Genomic DNA, 17,645 nt, shown 5'->3' on the forward strand with positions numbered 1-17,645 from the left:
AAATGCCAGAGAAAAAAACAAGCAGAACTATTTTTTTATTTCTTTCCTATCCTGTTATTCATCTTATGACCCTTAAGATTTATCTTAGGGGCCATGAAAATTGAAGTATCAAAACATCTGTTTACAATCTTTCACACAACTTGTGCAGTGTAATACAAGTCACATTTATCCAGTTGTTTGCTCAGTACTTCCCAAACTCATGCATTTTCACTGAAGGCCCAGATACACCAAACCAACATCAAAGATCTAGCTGAAACAAAGGCCGACTGTTGCGTCACCTCACTTGCCCTGTGTCTCGGCCAAAAAGTTGAACCTCAACACAACACAAGCACTACTGCTAACAGCTAAGTAGCACATATGTTCTGCACTTATGGGAGGAAAATAAGTCCAGCAGGCAGCAGTAGTCTGTATTCATCATTAAAGAAAGAGAAACCGAATGACCAACAGGACGGATTTACTGTAAGATGCTACTGTAGTTAGTAAGTTAGCACGTTAACACAACCCAATGCTGAAAAATAAAGTGCGTTTTTTACGAACTTGACACATTCATGAGTCACTTGCAGCCCATTCACAATGGACCTGGGACCCACTTTGGGAACAGGACCCACCAATTGGGAGCCACTGCCATAGAGGCATGTGAGAATTCAGTGTAACACAGGTGAGTAATTGGCATACAAATAATCATATGGGGGGTGAAGTATTCCTTTAAGTGTGTTGGATCAGGAAGTCTACATTACAATAAACCACATCAAAATAGAGGGAAAATGTGGCTCTAGTTTTTGCCTTAAAAACAACCTTGGCTCCAGCCATGATTTTTTTTTTCTTTAAGTCCAACTTTGAAGTGTTGTTCTGTAAAGCGATTCTCAGACACTTGATCAGGGTTTCTACTGACAGCAGCAACATCACTTGTTGAGTCCCACATCAAATCCAGTTCTGCCATAACAGTGTAATCTTTGTAGCTGCCCGTGGACGGGCTTTGATGTTAGTTGTGTCTGACCCTGCTCTGGCGTGGAAAGAGAGAGGGAGAAATGGTTAACAGGCTACTTTATCTCTGTGTGTTGTGTCCTTTAGTGCGTAAATGTTTTCAGCTCCAGCTTTCTGACTCATTGCCTGACAAAAGGAGTCCCTACATGGGCAGCAGTGTCGGGCCTGTCCGAAACAATTTGGGTCACACTGAGAGAGAGAGATAAGAGGGGTCCATCGAGACTTATTGTCGGGTGTAGTGCAAAGTCCGAGAGACTTGAGAGGAAAAGATGGAGAGAGCAGTGGAGACAAAAGTGGAAAAAGTAGAGGAGGGGGGAGGGGGACAGAGGGAGCGGATATCAAAGAGAAAAACAGAAACACTAAATCTTTGGACTCTATAGGGGGATGTGCGAGAGGAGAGATGGGAAATGAAGCACTCAAAGCAATTTAAGTGAGAGAAAGAAATAGAAGAGCCGGGCATATCAAAGTGGTCCTCTAAGTCTAAGAGAAACTGAGTTAGGTACAGCCAGGTGTGATAAGTGGCTTCTATTGAATCACAGAAAATTGACAGAGATAGAGGAGACAGAGAGATTGGAAATGAATAGGCAATAGAGGGAAATGAGCAAGAAGTCCTCAAAGGCAACAAAAGAATGGCAAAGACAGAGAGTGATTCAAATGGCAGGGAGTGGGAACAGAAAGGAAAACAATAAGTGGGAAAACTTGGTGTGGGGATGAAGAACGGCCATATAAATGAAGAGGGGGATAAAGCAAGTGCAGTACGCTAAACTCCACTTCTGCCAGAGGAAGAATTTTAATTAGGAGGCCAAGACGGATAATGTTGTGGCTGTTGGTATTTTGCTCTCTCTTTCTCTGCTCCAGACCGTGGAAATAAAGAGCATTCTGAAATGTTATCCGTCTGGACCTGAAGGGTTATAACACACACACACACACACACACACACACATTCACACACAACCACAGAGCACCTTGGGATTCCAGAGGTAATGTCGCAAGGATATCAAGCCAGATAAATGTTATCAGTCCTCTCCTCAGCTCCGGTCTGTTACCTGGGGGTGTCCTCTGTTTTATAGCACCTGCAATAATGACACAATCCCAGACTATTACTATGAAATGTGTATCTTTCTCTGTGTGTGTGTGTGTGTGTGTGTGTGTGTGTGTGTGTGTGTGTGTGTGTGTGTGCGTGTGTGTGTGTGTTGTATTTGTGTGTATGACATTCTCGTGTGTGTGACGTGCATGCACCTTCAGACGTCTTAATCCACTGACAGCAAAGTGTGATCTAGGTCTTCACACAGGGACCAATCTGCTCGTGTGTGTGTGTGTGTGTGTGTGTACTTGTACTTGCTACATAATCAGGACTGAAACATGTTTTATCCAATGAAGTGAGGACAATTTGGAGAGAGAGGATGTGTTGTCTGGTCTTCATTCCTTCAAAGGCCTGTTTAAGGGTTAAACCCTGGTTTTAAAGTTCAGGTTACACTTAGGTTTGAGTTGGGGTAAGGTTTGGGGTTAGGCATTTATTTGTGATGGTTAAGCTTAGGGTAAAAGGCTAGGGAATATTAATGAGAGTCCTCACAAAGATAGAATTACCTGTGAGTGTGAAAGCGAGAAGCCCTTTGTACACAGAAATCACACTATAGGGCTGCTACAAAGTCCCTGTACACATGCCGCATCTTTAACCACCTGGGAAAGCGAGGTCGGGCGCTGGGCGCTACTTTTGTACCTTTTGTGAGCCAGCTTTCAATAGTGCGGCGGCAGCTTGCGTCTGAGGATGTTAAGCAACTTTAACAAGCACTGTATCATGGCCTGTTCACCTGAAATCCTGAGTGAAGAGCTAATCTTCTTCCAGGCGCTCTTTATAAGTGTGTGGGCATATCATGTGTGGGACTGATGCAAATCTGCTGCTGGGCTCCAGAAGTTGAACACTATTTATCTCAGGGCGCAGCCATTGCACACTGAAAAACTGGAAACTTAGGAACGTGTGCACGCTGCGATGGCATCACTCTGGCATTTTAACGCACCTGCCTTGCATCCACATTGAAAACAATGAATTTGAGGGCAGAAAAAACGCGGCATATGTAGGGACCCTTTTGCATCCTTTGCATTTTATGTACAACCAGATAACAGCCACATCATTTCACTCTAGTCTGTGATTATACACTGCATCCTGGCATCTTGCAATGAAAAGAGGCGTGACAGGCGTGACATATCACATAACAGCATCGCCATCTAGTGTAACATATATACGTTGGTAGCACTTTTTAAACAACGACAATGGCATAACATGTCAATCGCAATCATGTCCCTTTTCTGTTATATGCTAGCTGATCTCGTCCTCTGCTCGGAGGGTAAGGAGCTCCCAAATCTCATTGTTCTCTCAAATTGCAGACATTTCCAGCCACTGTTCTTCGTCTTTGAGTTAGCTACTAACTGCTAACAAGTTCTTTTTAAATCTCCTGCAGTGGGTTGCCAACATAATACTTACTCAAAACGTTGCACCCGTTCCACCCATGGCCACATCTCTCCGGCTTTATGTTTTACATAGATCTCATTTTGGGGCCGTTACTACCTCCATCCCCTTAGGTGCTATATTGCAGGCACCTGGACTTGCTTGAGTTTCTTGAAGACATTTCACTTCTCATCCAAGAGGCTTCTTCAGAACCATTGAAGCCTCTTGGATAGGAGGTGAAATGTCTTCATGAAACTCAAATTAAAGCACTTCAGATTACCATGACCTGGATGACTGAGAATCTTCACCATCATACCTCCATTCCCAGCTCAGAGGCGAGACAACTCTGTCCCCCCTTTCCACAATCGCACCTTACACACAGGACAGCGAGGCGGCATAACAGCGTGATAATTCTGCCTTGAAAAGCCAGTGCAGAAGTGGCTTGAAAGAGAGCGAGAGACAGAAGGAAATTTTAGATGAGGTCATCTTTATCTCTGATGTGTCTGTTCAGTGTATTTGCATGTAACAACAGGGTTTTTCCTTCTTTTGTGATTTCTAACACCATATCCAAGAATTAGAAGTAATTCCCAAGATAAAATCATTGTGATTTGTATTTAGGAGTGTCTCTTTGAACACTCCAACCCTTTGCATGTTTCACAGCAAACTGCCTCAATTCTGAAAAAAGAGTGCTGCGAGAATGTTAACGACCTCCCTCTGCATTTTCTATCAGCCACGACAAAGCTGGAGAGTTTTTGGATTGGGAGGCTCGGCACGAGGTGGAGAATCACTCTCGTCCTTCAGGCACATTTATCAAGCTCTCAGAATGAAACAGAATGGGGGGAAAATATTCACAGGAGAGAAAGAGAAAGGAAGACGAAGATTGACAGACAGAGAGACGCAGGCAGACAGACAGAGGCAGAGGTCTGCTTGGATTGCAGGCAGACCCTGTCAGTCCCAGAGGGCTGAAGGGATGAGGGGTTTGTTAGGCAGCGACAGAGGCTGGTTTATACTTTTAATTAGGAGTATCATATTGTTCAGTTTGTGCTCTCTTTGGGTAGTAACTCGGAGAGTAGCATCAACATGCATGCCGGTATGGGATCAGTTTTCTTTTAAGTTGCACAGCCAAGAGAGTGTGATCGTGCATAAAAACACAAACAGACTTATCTCCACCGTGGATAAAATGCAACAATAAAGTAGCCTCTTGCTGCAAGATGACATTTGGGATTTTAAACAGACCTTTGTCCACTGGTTGTGTGTGTTTGACTGTGAGTGTGTAGTTTCCCACATGGATAAAAATCAATTATCTAAACAAGAACACTAACTGGTAAACAGATAGAGATGACAGCAGACAAGTAAATGCCAATGTGTGTACTGTATTTGTGTGTGTGTGTTTATGTCAGATTGGGTTCCTATGGTAACTGTCAAGAGATAGCAGCAGTTCCGTATGTGTTATCACTCTTCTGTGTTTACTCAAGGAGAAGACTTGGATGAGGAAAAAGGGAAAGAAAAACACAGAGAGGGAAAGTACACAGCAGAAATGAAATGAAAATTTGATAAGGAGCAAGAGAAGAATTGTTTTTTTCTTCCTTCTGATGACAGCAGTAGATTGACGGCTTCCCCTCTCCTCATTATTTTGTGATTTTGTGTATGTGTGTGTGTGTGTGTGTGTGTGTGTGTATAGCCTGCACTGACACAGAGCTCCACAGCCTGGCTGCAAGACTAAAGGACTGGTTCGGAGTTCTCCACCTCGATGCCAACAGAGACCTCAAATCCTCTGACAGCTTTGACTCCGCCACTGGACGTGAGTACATCCCCCCACAATATGTCCCTGTGTGTGTGTGTGTGTGTGTGTGTGTGTGTGTGTGTGTGTGTGTGTGTGTGTGTGCTTGTGTGGGTGTGTGTGTGCAGCCCTTTGCACAACAGCCACGCTTATTCAGTCCTCATGAGGCCTGGCAGCGATGCTGACAGCAACCCTGCTCTGTTCTCTGTAATGTCAACATGTCTGAACACATGTCAACTCTGCCACCACACACACCCACACACACTCAGATCTCAGTGTGATACTTGAAAAAGATAAAAATGTAAGTGACCTGGACATGTTCTGCAGTTTCAAAAATGTTCAACTTCAACAATTCCATTATCTTTTTTTCCCCTCTCTGTCTCTTTTCTCCTCCAGACTTTGACACCAGCATCTTGCCCATCTGTAAGGACTCACTGGGCTGGATGTTCAACAAGCTTGACATGAACTTTGACCTCCTGCTGGACCAATCAGAGCTGAGTGCCATCTACCTGGACAAGTACGAGCTGTGCATGAAGCCCCTTTTTAACTCGTGTGACTCCTTCAAGGACGGCAAGCTGTCTAACAACGAGTGGTGTTACTGCTTCCAGAAACCTGATGGTGAGGACGGGGAGAGGGGGGAATAATAAATGTTTAAATAAGAAGGACAAACGCAGGGAGGAAATGAAGAGTTTCATTCATTTGTTCAAACCTTTATTTAAGATTTGGGAAATCAATTGAGGGAGACCCTTATTTTCAGTGATGCTGAGCATGAACAAAGACATTAAAACAATCATTAAGCAAATAATGCATATCAATTAGAACAGATATGAAATCATACAAAACAACAAACAACAGGAATAAATGATCATTAAAAGTAGAAATACAGGGTGATAAACATGCTAAGGTGTAGATGTATAGGTAAAAGCATTTACACCCAATTAAAACAAGGTCAGAAATAAGGCACTTAAACAGCCATAACGGCGGCAGAGTGTCAAAGTTTAAGGTCTTTTGCAGAGAACGAGAGGGAGTGTGAAGCAACAACCTATTTTCTGAACGAGTACCAAGGTTATGTGAGGTCAGAGTTCAAAGGGGTGAAATATAGAGTGGAAGCATCTGCATCAAAGCTTTATGAATGAACAGATACCAACGCTGCTCTCGCCTCACAGCCAAATGTGGCCAGCCAACCTTTCGGTAAAGGTGGCAGCGATGTGAGTTTATAATTACAAGCGGTACTAAATGTGGTGACTTAAATTTACAGCATGTCGATCACCATGATGATAAGTAACTTAAAAAATAATACAAAAGTTCCCTTAAGCAAGTAATCAGTCAGTACTAAAGTGAATGGGAACTAACGTATACCTTAAAAGCCACAAATTAGGCTTTTGGACTGTTTTTCTTGACAATTTGAATATTATTTTTGTAAGTGTTGTCCATCATTCCTAACTTTTATGATGATATTTTACTATCTAACTTAACTGACCACACTAGAGCACAATCTGGCCAGAGGACAAGCAGCAAAACGTTCAGAATTCTGCATTCATGTGGAGTCAGGCAGACATTAGACGTTAGACGGACAACACCTTCAGGACGGCACAAGAAAAAGTAACAGTCCGACGGAATTGCAATGACAGTAAAACGAAATGTGCATGAGGATATTTTACGATGGTGATGACGTATTGTTTACAAAAAAGGAATAACACACATTTCAATCAAGAGAATATTTATTAACATGTGCACATCAGAATGAAAAATGTGAGAAGTCTTTGGCGATTAGACCCCTTCAAGATGGTATGATTTAAGGAGGATGATGAATCCATGGTCAAATAGGGAACCCCCCGGGGTCTAGACACTGGTGGTGGTCGAGGTGGTGAAGATGAGATGAGAAGAAGATGGAGAGGTGCTGATGATCTGGATGAGCAGAGGAATGAGTCTTTGTTGAGCTTGTCCTGGACTCTGGATTCGACGGCTGGAGGTGAACGGGGTGGAGGAGGGCACGACAAGCAGCCGCAGGAGAGAGCAGATTTAAAATTTTGCAGTAGCATCCTGACTGGCTGATAGAGGTCGTGGCAAAGTTTGAATGGATAACTAGAAGAGGCCCATAGACAGCTGATTAAAGGAAGCAGTGGGAGTGGGATTGAGAGAATTGTTAAGGGATGAGCACAAAGAAAGTCTTCCCGATTGAACTTACGTTGAGCTTCATTGGAGAAAATTGTTTTGTGTTTATTATTTTATGTCCTTTTTCTAGTAATGTCCAGTAATTGTGCAGATCACATATGTTTTTGTTCTGTGTGAGGGAGCTACATAACTTCCGGCATTAAATTGTGGAAGTTGGCATAAAGTTAAAATATTTTAACTTTGAACAGCAGTGCCATCTACCATTACTGTTTCCAGTACTCTCTGCCAGCCTCCCATAAGTTTACCATCCTGCTCCCTTCACTACAATGATGTCTGATTTGCCCTCTACCGTCTCCCTGATTACATGCAAACACATTTGAAAGGTCATCAAACCCACTTTACCAAACTTATTCAGAGCAAAACTGAAGGTTAACATGAAAACTATGGTAGAACCGTCTGATATGTTTTGCAGACGACCCATTAACACTGAAATAATGTACGCCCCAACACCCCATTTTCTCTTTAATAAATAATAATTCTAGACATTTTTGGAGCATTTATTTTCAGCTTCACCTTTTATTAAGTAAGGTACATAACATGATAAAATCATTTGACCACTCATGTTCCCTCCTCTCTTGTATAGCGATACCCCACTGTGTCCCCAGATATCATCCTGCTGTAGCGTACCAACCATTCCAACTTTATTTAAAATGCTTAGCACCTTGCATATATATTTGTGCAATCCAAAGCGCTTAACAGATAACTGAAGAGCTGATAATAGAATAATAAGATGTAAACAGTAAAATGATTCACTAATGCACACAAAGCAGATGAAAATTTAATATTAATGTAACAATAAAACCAACAAAATAGATGAATATTATGATTACTGGCACCAGTAAAATGTGCATTTTGTACTGAGACTGTGGTCCTTGCAGATAACAGATTGAGGAGGATACAGAATAAAGTCAGGGAGACTGAAAATCAGTAGTCATTGTGAGGACAGAGGCAATTTAGAAAGATGCATGAAGGAATGAAAGGGTGACCAATATAAGAAATCAATAAGACGTTAGAGTAGAGTAGATTGTTACACAGAGAAAGAGCCCTTTCAGTTAAATTATGCTGGTGAAAAAAAACAAGCTCTATTAATGAAACTATTTGTATGTGTTCTCTGGTTGTAGGACTGCCCTGCCAAGCTGAGAAGAGCAGGATCCAGAGTCAGAGTCGAAGGAAGAGCCTCATAGGTCAGTGTGGATGATTGACGGCTGTCAGACACTGACTCCTGTCCCAGAAACCATCATGGCCACCGTCAATGCTAACACGCACACAGGAATGAAAAATGCTATCTCTCTGAATAGTTTCAAGTATGGAAAATAAATCAGAAGCATTAAACACACGGAGTGTATACACACACTGTGAAGCACATCCTGACATTTTGTACACATGTCGTCTGTCCCCTGTGGCCACATCATTCAGTGTTTCAGCTCACAACAAAACAGCTTGAAAAATGAGCTTGGGCTGGGTCAAATGAAGGTAACAGATCTAGGTGTGTGTGTGTGTGTGTGTGTGTGTGTGTGTGTGTGTGTGTGTGTGTGTGTGTGTTATTGAAAGTGACTGCTTCCCTTTAAGCAGGATGTATGCTTGTTGTCCTGCAACCTTCACAGCAGTAATTGATTGTTGATCTCCCTCTGTGAATACACAAGAACTTTGGTCACAACTGCAGGACATGCAACCTCTGCTGAGGAGGGATCAGATTCTATCTACCCTCTATTTCTGTCAGTTTGATGTTCTCCACCCTCTCCCCCCCTTTTCATATCGCTATTTACCTTCATTCTCTAACCTTTTCCCCTCTGTCCTTCCTTTCTTTCTCTTCTGTCTTTAGGCTCTTATATTCCCCGCTGTACTGAGGAAGGCTACTTCAAACCAACCCAGTGCCACGGCAGCACCGGCCAGTGTTGGTGTGTGGACAAATATGGCAACGAGATCGCTGGCTCCAGAAAACAAGGCAACCCCAACTGCGGTAAGACTGCAGAGCAAACACATGGGGCACACCAACACTTGCACACACCTACTTGGGATGTTCCTGGCGACTCATTTGCGTGACATCTAAACAGAAGTTGAAACTTAGGGGTTCCTGGTGGCTTAGTGCTTGGAGCAGGCATCCTATAGAAGGCAGTGTCCTTGCTGCAGCAGCTGTGTGGTTCAATTCCAGCCTGTGGCCCTTTGCTGCATGTCATCCCCTATCTCTCTCCCCCTTTCTCTTTGAGACTGTCCTATCTAATAAGGGTAAAAAAAAAGTTTAAACTTAGACTAGCCAACAAGTCTAAAAGTAAGAAAACACTCAGAAAATCTCTAAAACTGAGCACAATTTATATGACCAAAAGGTTAAACGTCATCCAAAAAACATTGCCTATATTAAAGGAGCCATTTGAAATCGTTATCACATTTTTCAATAACTAAATTTAAATGCCACTGAAATGTGCGGCAATTTACACTGTCTAATATGAACACTGCAAATTATCCTACAAAACTCACTAAATAAAAGTTAAACAATAACATAACTTACTGAATATTTAACATCTCGACTCATCTCCATTCAAAAATACACACACACTCGCACGGTAGCTCTCTCATGCATGAGGGTGCACGTAAATTGATACACACACACACACACACACACACACACACACACACACACACACATATGTCCAGGCTTCTCCCATGCACCCAAAAGCACCTCTGTCGTTCAGTCTAGTGAGAAGACACCCAGTCGGCAAAAGTAGGTATGAAGGCTCGGACATACTTTGTGCATTGAACGTCAGCAGATACCTGCAGACTTGTACCAGTCGCATGCACAAATCTTTATAAATTGAGTCTGAAAGCGCACGTATGGCTGTGTGTGTGCATTTGTGTGTGTGTGTGAAAGAGAGAATTAGGGAGAGCCGTTTATAATCTGAGCCAGCGGTTAGTCTTGCATGCTAATTCAAACTCCTCCCATTGTGATTAAGATACCCAGAAGACAAGTTTAAGCAGTTGGTAAGTCTGGTACCAACTAGCAAGTGTAGCATCATTTAAGCACATCCCTAGTTCACTCTTTGCTAAACAAGGGTGTGGGTTGTGATGCGTGTGCCCTTATTGGCTCCCATTTGTCGAGCTGCTTTCAGAGTTACTGCTTTGATGCAGGTGGACTGCTGTGTCTGTCTTTTATCTCCCTTTGTAATATGAGAGCTTCTCTTTAAAACATAACGTACCGCTGAAACACGAGCAGCACCACAATTCCAACTTTGTTCTATTTCTTTGCTCAGTATCTCTCCCCGTCTCTCTTTATCTTTACCGGTATCTACGCATCAGTGATCATTTAGGAAATAGATAACATTAGGCATGCCTCTGGAGCCAGTCTGGCTGGTTTACTATCAGTCAAATGTCTGATTCTATCTGCCTCTGATATTCTGCTCATGTAGCTTTGATAAAACACCAGCGTCTTGCAAGTCAAGTAGGAGAATCCGTCACACTTGTCAGCAGAGAGCAGTGTCAAAAGATTTGTTATAATGCATGAATTTGTAGCAGCAGCTGTGTTGCACCTTTTAGAGGGGAATAAACGCTTAAACTGCCGGCAGATGTTGGCACCCAAGAAGACGCATTTAGACAAAGAATATGTATGATTAAGTGCTTTGATATGTCAGAGTCATACCTAACAAGCCAGTGGTGGAAATTCAAAGGGAATGGTCAAAAAGCCAATAGAAGCACTTTGCTGCAAATCAATGGCCGAGGATTTCATTGTGGGGGGAAAAAAAGAATAATAATTAGCAAGAAAGAATCCAGGCAGATATACTGATTACCAATCAAACAGCCAGCTCACAGTCACAGATTACAGCTCACTCGAATGCCAGTCTAGTCCAAAGCCAGTAATTGCAGCTTCCAATATTGATGAGGTGTCTGTTGCCACACACACACACACACACACACACACAGCAGCAGCAGCAGTCCTTTGTCTCCGGTCTAACAAGCTCATCTAACTCTGGCTGAGTGGCCTCAGGCTGGAGCAGACTGGAGTTCTCCCATTCGGCCTTGCATAGAACAAACAGGTAGCAATGCAGCAGCTCTCCGCTCGATAGCCTAAACACAAGGACAGCAAACTGATTTTAACACTGTGAGTGCCACTCAGCCAGAGTGCACTTGTACCCAGGTGTAAATAGGCTGTTTTGAACTGAACTCAGAAGGATTTTAAGGTCCCAATTTTACGAAATGCTGGAGGCAGCGGCTGAGATAATGACACTGGAGCTTCACAGGATGCAGCAGTAGTGCCACAAAACATTTGTTTAACAACAAGCTGTTTGCAGGTGTAACTGAGCTTAGCCAGACGCCACTGAGGCTGGCTAGGTAAGCAACCCTTTGACTGTGTGTTGTGTTGTGTTGTGTTGTGTTGAGTGAAGGAATGATGGATGGGAGGCTTGTGTCTATTCCTTCCTCTCTTGTTCTGTGTTGCCATTATGTAAACGGGTCAGTCATAGGAAAGTAGGTGGATCACTCAACTCTGACGGAGAGTCTACAGCCATGCTGGCAGCTCTGTTAGGCTGCACTGACGCACAATAGCACGAGGAGCTAAAAACACATCTCAGATTAGCGTGTTAGCATGCTAACCTTTGCTAATTAGTACTAAACACAAAGTACAGCTGAGGTGGATGGGAATATCTTCAGTTATCTAAACAATTTTTTTTATCATTTTGTCCCAGTTATAGGTAAAGACGTATTTCACTGCTGGAAAGATGATCCTTTCATAAAACTGCACTGTCTATGCAGTACATATTCTTTTAAAATTCGTGACCAGAGAAAACAGAAAAAAGTCTGTGTCATTCACTTTCACCCAAGAGGTAGAAAAAATACAGCTGCTAGAATGCACTCCGCCTCATCCGACCAATAAACACTCCTGCTTGTGGATGATGTAACACAAGTTTCCTGTTACTCTGTTAAGGAAGTTTAACAGCTTTTTCCCCAGAGCTGTGGACGCACTTCAGAGACTCTAGACCCTATGTGCTTCTGACATGTCTGCTTTTGTTTGTGCATCTCCTTACAGATGAGGACCAGGAGACATCGGGGGATTTTGGCAGCGGCGGTGCAGTCATTCTGCTCGACGACCAGGAGGAGGAGCCATCACAGAGCGGCCGAAGCCGGCAGAAGAAGAGACGGGGCCGGATTCACCCCCGAGGAGCCATCGAGGACGACGAGGACGAGGAAGACGACAAGGATGACGAGATCGGCTACGTTTGGTAGCTCCGCTCCATTTTATTCTGCCATCAGCCGACAAGGAAACTCCGTTAACTCAGCACAGATCTGAAGCCATTCCAATGTCTCCTCCTCCAGTTACTTTGACAGCAGTCCATCTTTTGGCTCCTGAACTTGCTCCTGTGATCCCAGTCCCTTATCCACATCTCTCTCTTCAGTGAACCTCATCCAACCTGTTCCTTTTCAAGTGTTTCACTCTTTCCTCAGACGGAAAAACTATTAGATTTCAACAACAGCTGTCAAGACCCTGTCAGAATTCTGCTCAAGCTGTCCACTTTCTGCCTCTACTTTACCCCAAACCTGCAATCTTTAACCTCCTCTAACATGAACTCACTTCTCTATTACTCCCTCTATCTCCTTCTTCCTCTTATTCTGTCCTGCTCTCCTATCTCTGTATGTCCATGTCAGAGCCTCTGGTCAGTCTGTGAGCCCAGATACATTAGCTGATGTGCTGGATGTAAATATGTTTCCTCCAGGAAGGCCAGATTGTGGATTAAACCCTCCCTGTACTTCCATCAGCGGTTTCATTCTCATGTTCTGTGTTCCACCGTCGGGCTCCTTCCAGTGTTCAAAGATGTTCCCACAACACGTTCCCAGGCTCTGAGATGCTCCCTATCTCTCTGTTATTTCATGGAGGATTGTAAATTATTTAACCGTTGATCTTGAATGTCCCAGAAAGCCCAGGAAGCAATGAGATTAATGATGTATTGTCGTTGTTGTTGCATGTTTCTCATCGTGTTTCTGTAAAAGAGAGATTTACCTGGCCAGGTCTAGCTCTATGCATCTCAAACAGAAAGTGATGCCTATTTGGCTGCTACAATACTTTGTTGCTATGTTGATGCTGTCTAGTGTCTTTTTGGTTCTTCTCCCAATCTCAGGAGGTAGGAAGTTGCATTGCAGAGCGATAGCAGTGTAGAAAAGCGAACTGCAAGGCCTACAGTCCAAATCTGCGGCGTTTCAGCCAGCTATTCTTTTACTAATTGGTCAGTAGGGCTTCTGAGGCTGTTTGACTGTGCATAGACACTAGAGGAAGAAGCTGCTCCTGAGCTGGGAGGACACATGAAGTCGGGCGAGCAGAGAAGAGGCTCTGTTCTGCCTCCCAACACTGGATATGTTCGTGATTTAAAAATTGAAATCCTCACCATGTCAACTAAGTGAACTTTTATTTGTAACTTTGAAAATTTAAGTAAAGTGGCACTTTGGGTGTCTTTTGAACCTTACAGGTCTGTGTCCATGTGTCTGTTGTTCTCCTGATGTACCATTTTCAGCACGAGCCTCACATTTCATCTAATTTCACCAAATCATGATGAAATAAAAACACATCTCTTTCCTCACTGTGAAACCACAAACACATTTATATGAGTTTCTCATGCTTTTTGGTTTTTATTTTCTCTGAAGCTCAGGTTTCTCTGCAGTAGAACAATCAAAGCCCTCCATCAATCCTGACCTTTTCCAACCTTGAGAAAGCAGCCTCTCCCGTTAGAAGCAGACATAAATGGTAGCAGCAGAAAATACTCTTATCACTTGCCTTTGAGAGAGCAGAATCACAAAGCCAGCAGTGCCCAAAAGAACATAAAAGCTTAATGAGTGTTTTTGTAATATCACTGGTTAATGGGACAGCTGACCCCACTGGCTTGAAACAGCCCGCTCAGCACTTTGAAAACACATTGTACCAACAATCAGAGGCTAAAAGGACGACCGAATCTTCTGGCTTGAAACAGCCTATTCAGCAGTTCACAACACACTCTGTCAGATACAGTAGACAATGGGCTTAACTATGTGCATCAAATTATGCCAGAAGCTGTTGAGGTTGTATAATCACCCAATTCTGGGACCGGGGCTAGTGCAGCATCTTCCTCTGTCATCAGGCTACGTGGCAAAAGCTGCAAAAGGAAATGTCTCATTCGTCCATCTTTCATCACGTAAAGTGTCTGCTGCTTATCTCCTGCACTGTGTCCACCTTATTCCTTACCTTTCATGAATTATAGGCCCTACTTCCAGTAATTCCCTTCACTGAAGCTGCCTTTGAGAGGGTTAGATTCAGATTCATTTTTAATGTCCTCTATAGAGGAAATTGGCTTTCACAGTCTAAATACAAACACTTAAAGCAACAACACAACACGTCTGCTTCAGTTTACCCAGGCTATTTAAAGCAGTGATGGCTGAGGGCACAAAAGGTTTTTTTTTGCAGAGTAGTCGTCTGTGTCTCTGGCCACAGGGGAGGAGGGTGAGACATTGGCTTAGGGGGGTGGCAGGGCTTCTGTGCCATGGTCAGTGTTCTATGAATGGTGGCAGTGTGAGCGAGGACTGACAGGTTGGAGGTGGTGAGTCCAATTATTTTAGGTGATATGTTGGTGATTTTTAGAAGCTTGTTTCTATTGGTATAGGAGAGCAATGCGAAATAGTGGCTGGTGCAGTACAGGACGATGGGTTCATTTGGAAGAAGGTAGGGTTTGACTGTTAACAGTATGTTACAGGTTTCTCTTTTTCTTTTGTGGGAAAAAAATGTGTGGGAACACCACTCTATCACACCATAGAGGAAAAGTTTAACAGTTTTGGAAATAGGCTCATCTTTCCTATCCAGAGTTAGATGAGAAGATTGTCACCATTTATGTTTGCTTACTAGATATGAATCCACCACCAGCAACTGGCTAACTTAGCTTAGCACAAAAACACAGTATTGGGAAAAAGCTGGCTCTGTCCAAAGGTAGCAAAGTCAACCTGAACCTCTACAACTCACTCATGTGGTATTTTAGTCAAACAGACTTAAATACATCAATATAATATACTTGCTTAGGAGATCTTTATACCACCTCTCCATCTCAAGGGGGTTTCTGCCTTCCACTTAAAGGATTCAGAATCTTATTCCTTGTACTGGTTTATTGTTAACATTCATAACAGTTCTTAAACTAAATTAAATTCCTCTTTTTTGTATAAATATAAGTATTATAAAATATAAATCTTACAAATTAACAAATTATAATTCCTTCATTTTGATAGGCTAGCTGTTTTCCACTGCTTCCAGTCTTTGTGCTGAGCTAAGTTGGCCTGTAGCTTAATATTTCCACAGATGTATAATAATAATAATAAGTAGATACCAGATGCCAAGATAGCACCTATTCGGTTCAATGGAATTGTTCACATTGTGCATATGCCAAAAAAAACCCTCATAGCTTCCGGGTTTACCTCCAGGAAATTGCGTGTATCATCTCCAGGAAAGTTTTGCAAATATAAAACCTTGTGGAAAAACTTCCGCATGCTGGCTAACTTGCAAAAATAATACTTTTTATGCTGCAACATTTTGGTGACGCATGAAAGCATCAGCAGCATTAAAATCTTTTTTTCTTTTTTGGAAGTTAGACAATGTGTGGGAGTTTTTCTACAATTTGTGTTCTGCTCGTCCATCTCCTACACACCTGTTTGGAAATAGATGTGCGAAGTATTCCTTTTTACAAACATAAAACCGAATGGATCAAAAATTCATACTTAAAAGAGTCATAATTGACCTTGTTTTCAGATCATGGTGTCCTGTCGACAGTTTTTCAGACATATCTTGGATTTGTTTTGCTGCAATACCAAGAGTGGCCACTGGGAAAATCTAGAAGGCCTAGCAGCTTTTCTGAGGGTCTGAATATTAGCATACTACTACTAACTCTCATAGATGCCAGTTAATTTAGAGGAATAACCAGAAGTTGCACCCATAGCCTAATTAACAAAAGGTATCACAGTGCGAGGAGTGAGACAGGTATATTCAGATGATCAATATCCCAAAGTGCTCACATATTTTAATGGCTGTCTACTTTTCCTCCTAACTTTTAACTTTAGCCACCACAACACACATCAGTCACACACCAGTACTTACTCACACCCTTGGTGTCCACACGCGCACACACACACACACACACACTCACTCATTATTGTTTCTATGTCTTTCTGCTCTCCCACTCACTCTCCTGGAGTGAGTTCCATCTTCATCTCAGTCAGGGAGATGCGTGGTTGTGTTTTATCCTCAGGGCACTTAGTTCCTCTGTTTCATTTCTCTATTGGCTGCTTTTTTATTATCCACAGATGGCTTCCCTGTCAGGTGGATCCTCCCATCGGCCCGGGGTCTCCATGGAGACCGGTGATTGGCTGCAAGTGGGGGGGTTTACGCAATTGGTGGTCCTTTTTAGAACAAAGTGGAGCAGCTTGATGAAGTTTGATGAAGTGCCATTTATTTTGAGATGACATTACTTGGTCTTAGTTTATAGTGTGCTATTAGAAGGCATTTTTTATCATTGTATCTAACCTTTTATCAGCTTTGAGAATGCGCACATAGCGACATGCAGAACAGTGTGAACTGTAAATTAAAACACATTGCACGACTGTTCTCCAGTACACCATGCTCTATCTTTCCATCATCAGGGCGATTTAGGGCTCTTTACCTTTTGGCAGCTTGGTCAGTGGCCCGACAGCGTCAGACACCAACGCACAGAGGTAGCTTTTAGCGGTGGTATGACACGCCCCAGGCAGCAGCATTTGTTGATGCTTGGGGCAACAACTGTAGTATAAAGAGCAAGAAAATCTGCATAGGTCAGGCAGTAGTGGAGGTGGATGGATCAAACAAATTCTGGACTTCACCTGGGGGCTCACTGTTAAGCTCCCGTGCAAAACCAAATGTTAATCAAGCTATTTTAATGATGCAGTGTACTAGCATGTGTGGCTGCTGGTGATGTGTGTGGCGTAATATTATATTACCTTAGTAACAAACATAAATATTTTTGGCCAAACCATTTTTTCTAAACCTAACCACATACTTTTGTTGCGTAAACCTACGGAAGTAAACCTAAAAACTGAGTTTTTGACCTACGTTATAAGTTTTGAAAACACCTGAATGCATTTATGAGCAGAAACTGTACATTTCCTGTGGATTTACTTTAAAAAGAAACAATGCATTTAACAGCGTAAATTGACACACCATCCCTGAACTTCCAAACTGACACAGAAGGGATATCTAGCTTGTCATATTTTGACGTGATGGGCCACTGACCAAGCATC

At 42.7% G+C, this 17,645-nt stretch overlaps 1 protein-coding gene across 3 annotated transcripts in view; it reads left to right on the plus strand.

The window, feature by feature from the left end:
- spock1 (SPARC (osteonectin), cwcv and kazal like domains proteoglycan 1) overlaps positions 1 to 13,828 on the plus strand; it is a 154,314-nt gene extending 140,486 nt beyond the window's left edge. For all 3 annotated transcript variants that reach the window (XM_049586474.1, XM_049586472.1, XM_049586473.1), the window contains 5 exons: positions 5,112 to 5,231; positions 5,607 to 5,828; positions 8,507 to 8,569; positions 9,208 to 9,345; positions 12,400 to 13,828. In XM_049586474.1, coding sequence (XP_049442431.1) covers positions 5,112 to 5,231; positions 5,607 to 5,828; positions 8,507 to 8,569; positions 9,208 to 9,345; positions 12,400 to 12,596 — 740 coding nt within the window. In that variant the 3' untranslated portion in view covers positions 12,597 to 13,828. The remainder of the gene's footprint in view (positions 1 to 5,111; positions 5,232 to 5,606; positions 5,829 to 8,506; positions 8,570 to 9,207; positions 9,346 to 12,399) is intronic.
- Positions 13,829 to 17,645: the final 3,817 nt, after the last annotated feature.

The sequence above is a fragment of the Epinephelus fuscoguttatus genome, linkage group LG9 (assembly GCF_011397635.1).
Source record: "Epinephelus fuscoguttatus linkage group LG9, E.fuscoguttatus.final_Chr_v1".
Lineage (NCBI taxonomy): Eukaryota > Metazoa > Chordata > Actinopteri > Perciformes > Serranidae > Epinephelus > Epinephelus fuscoguttatus.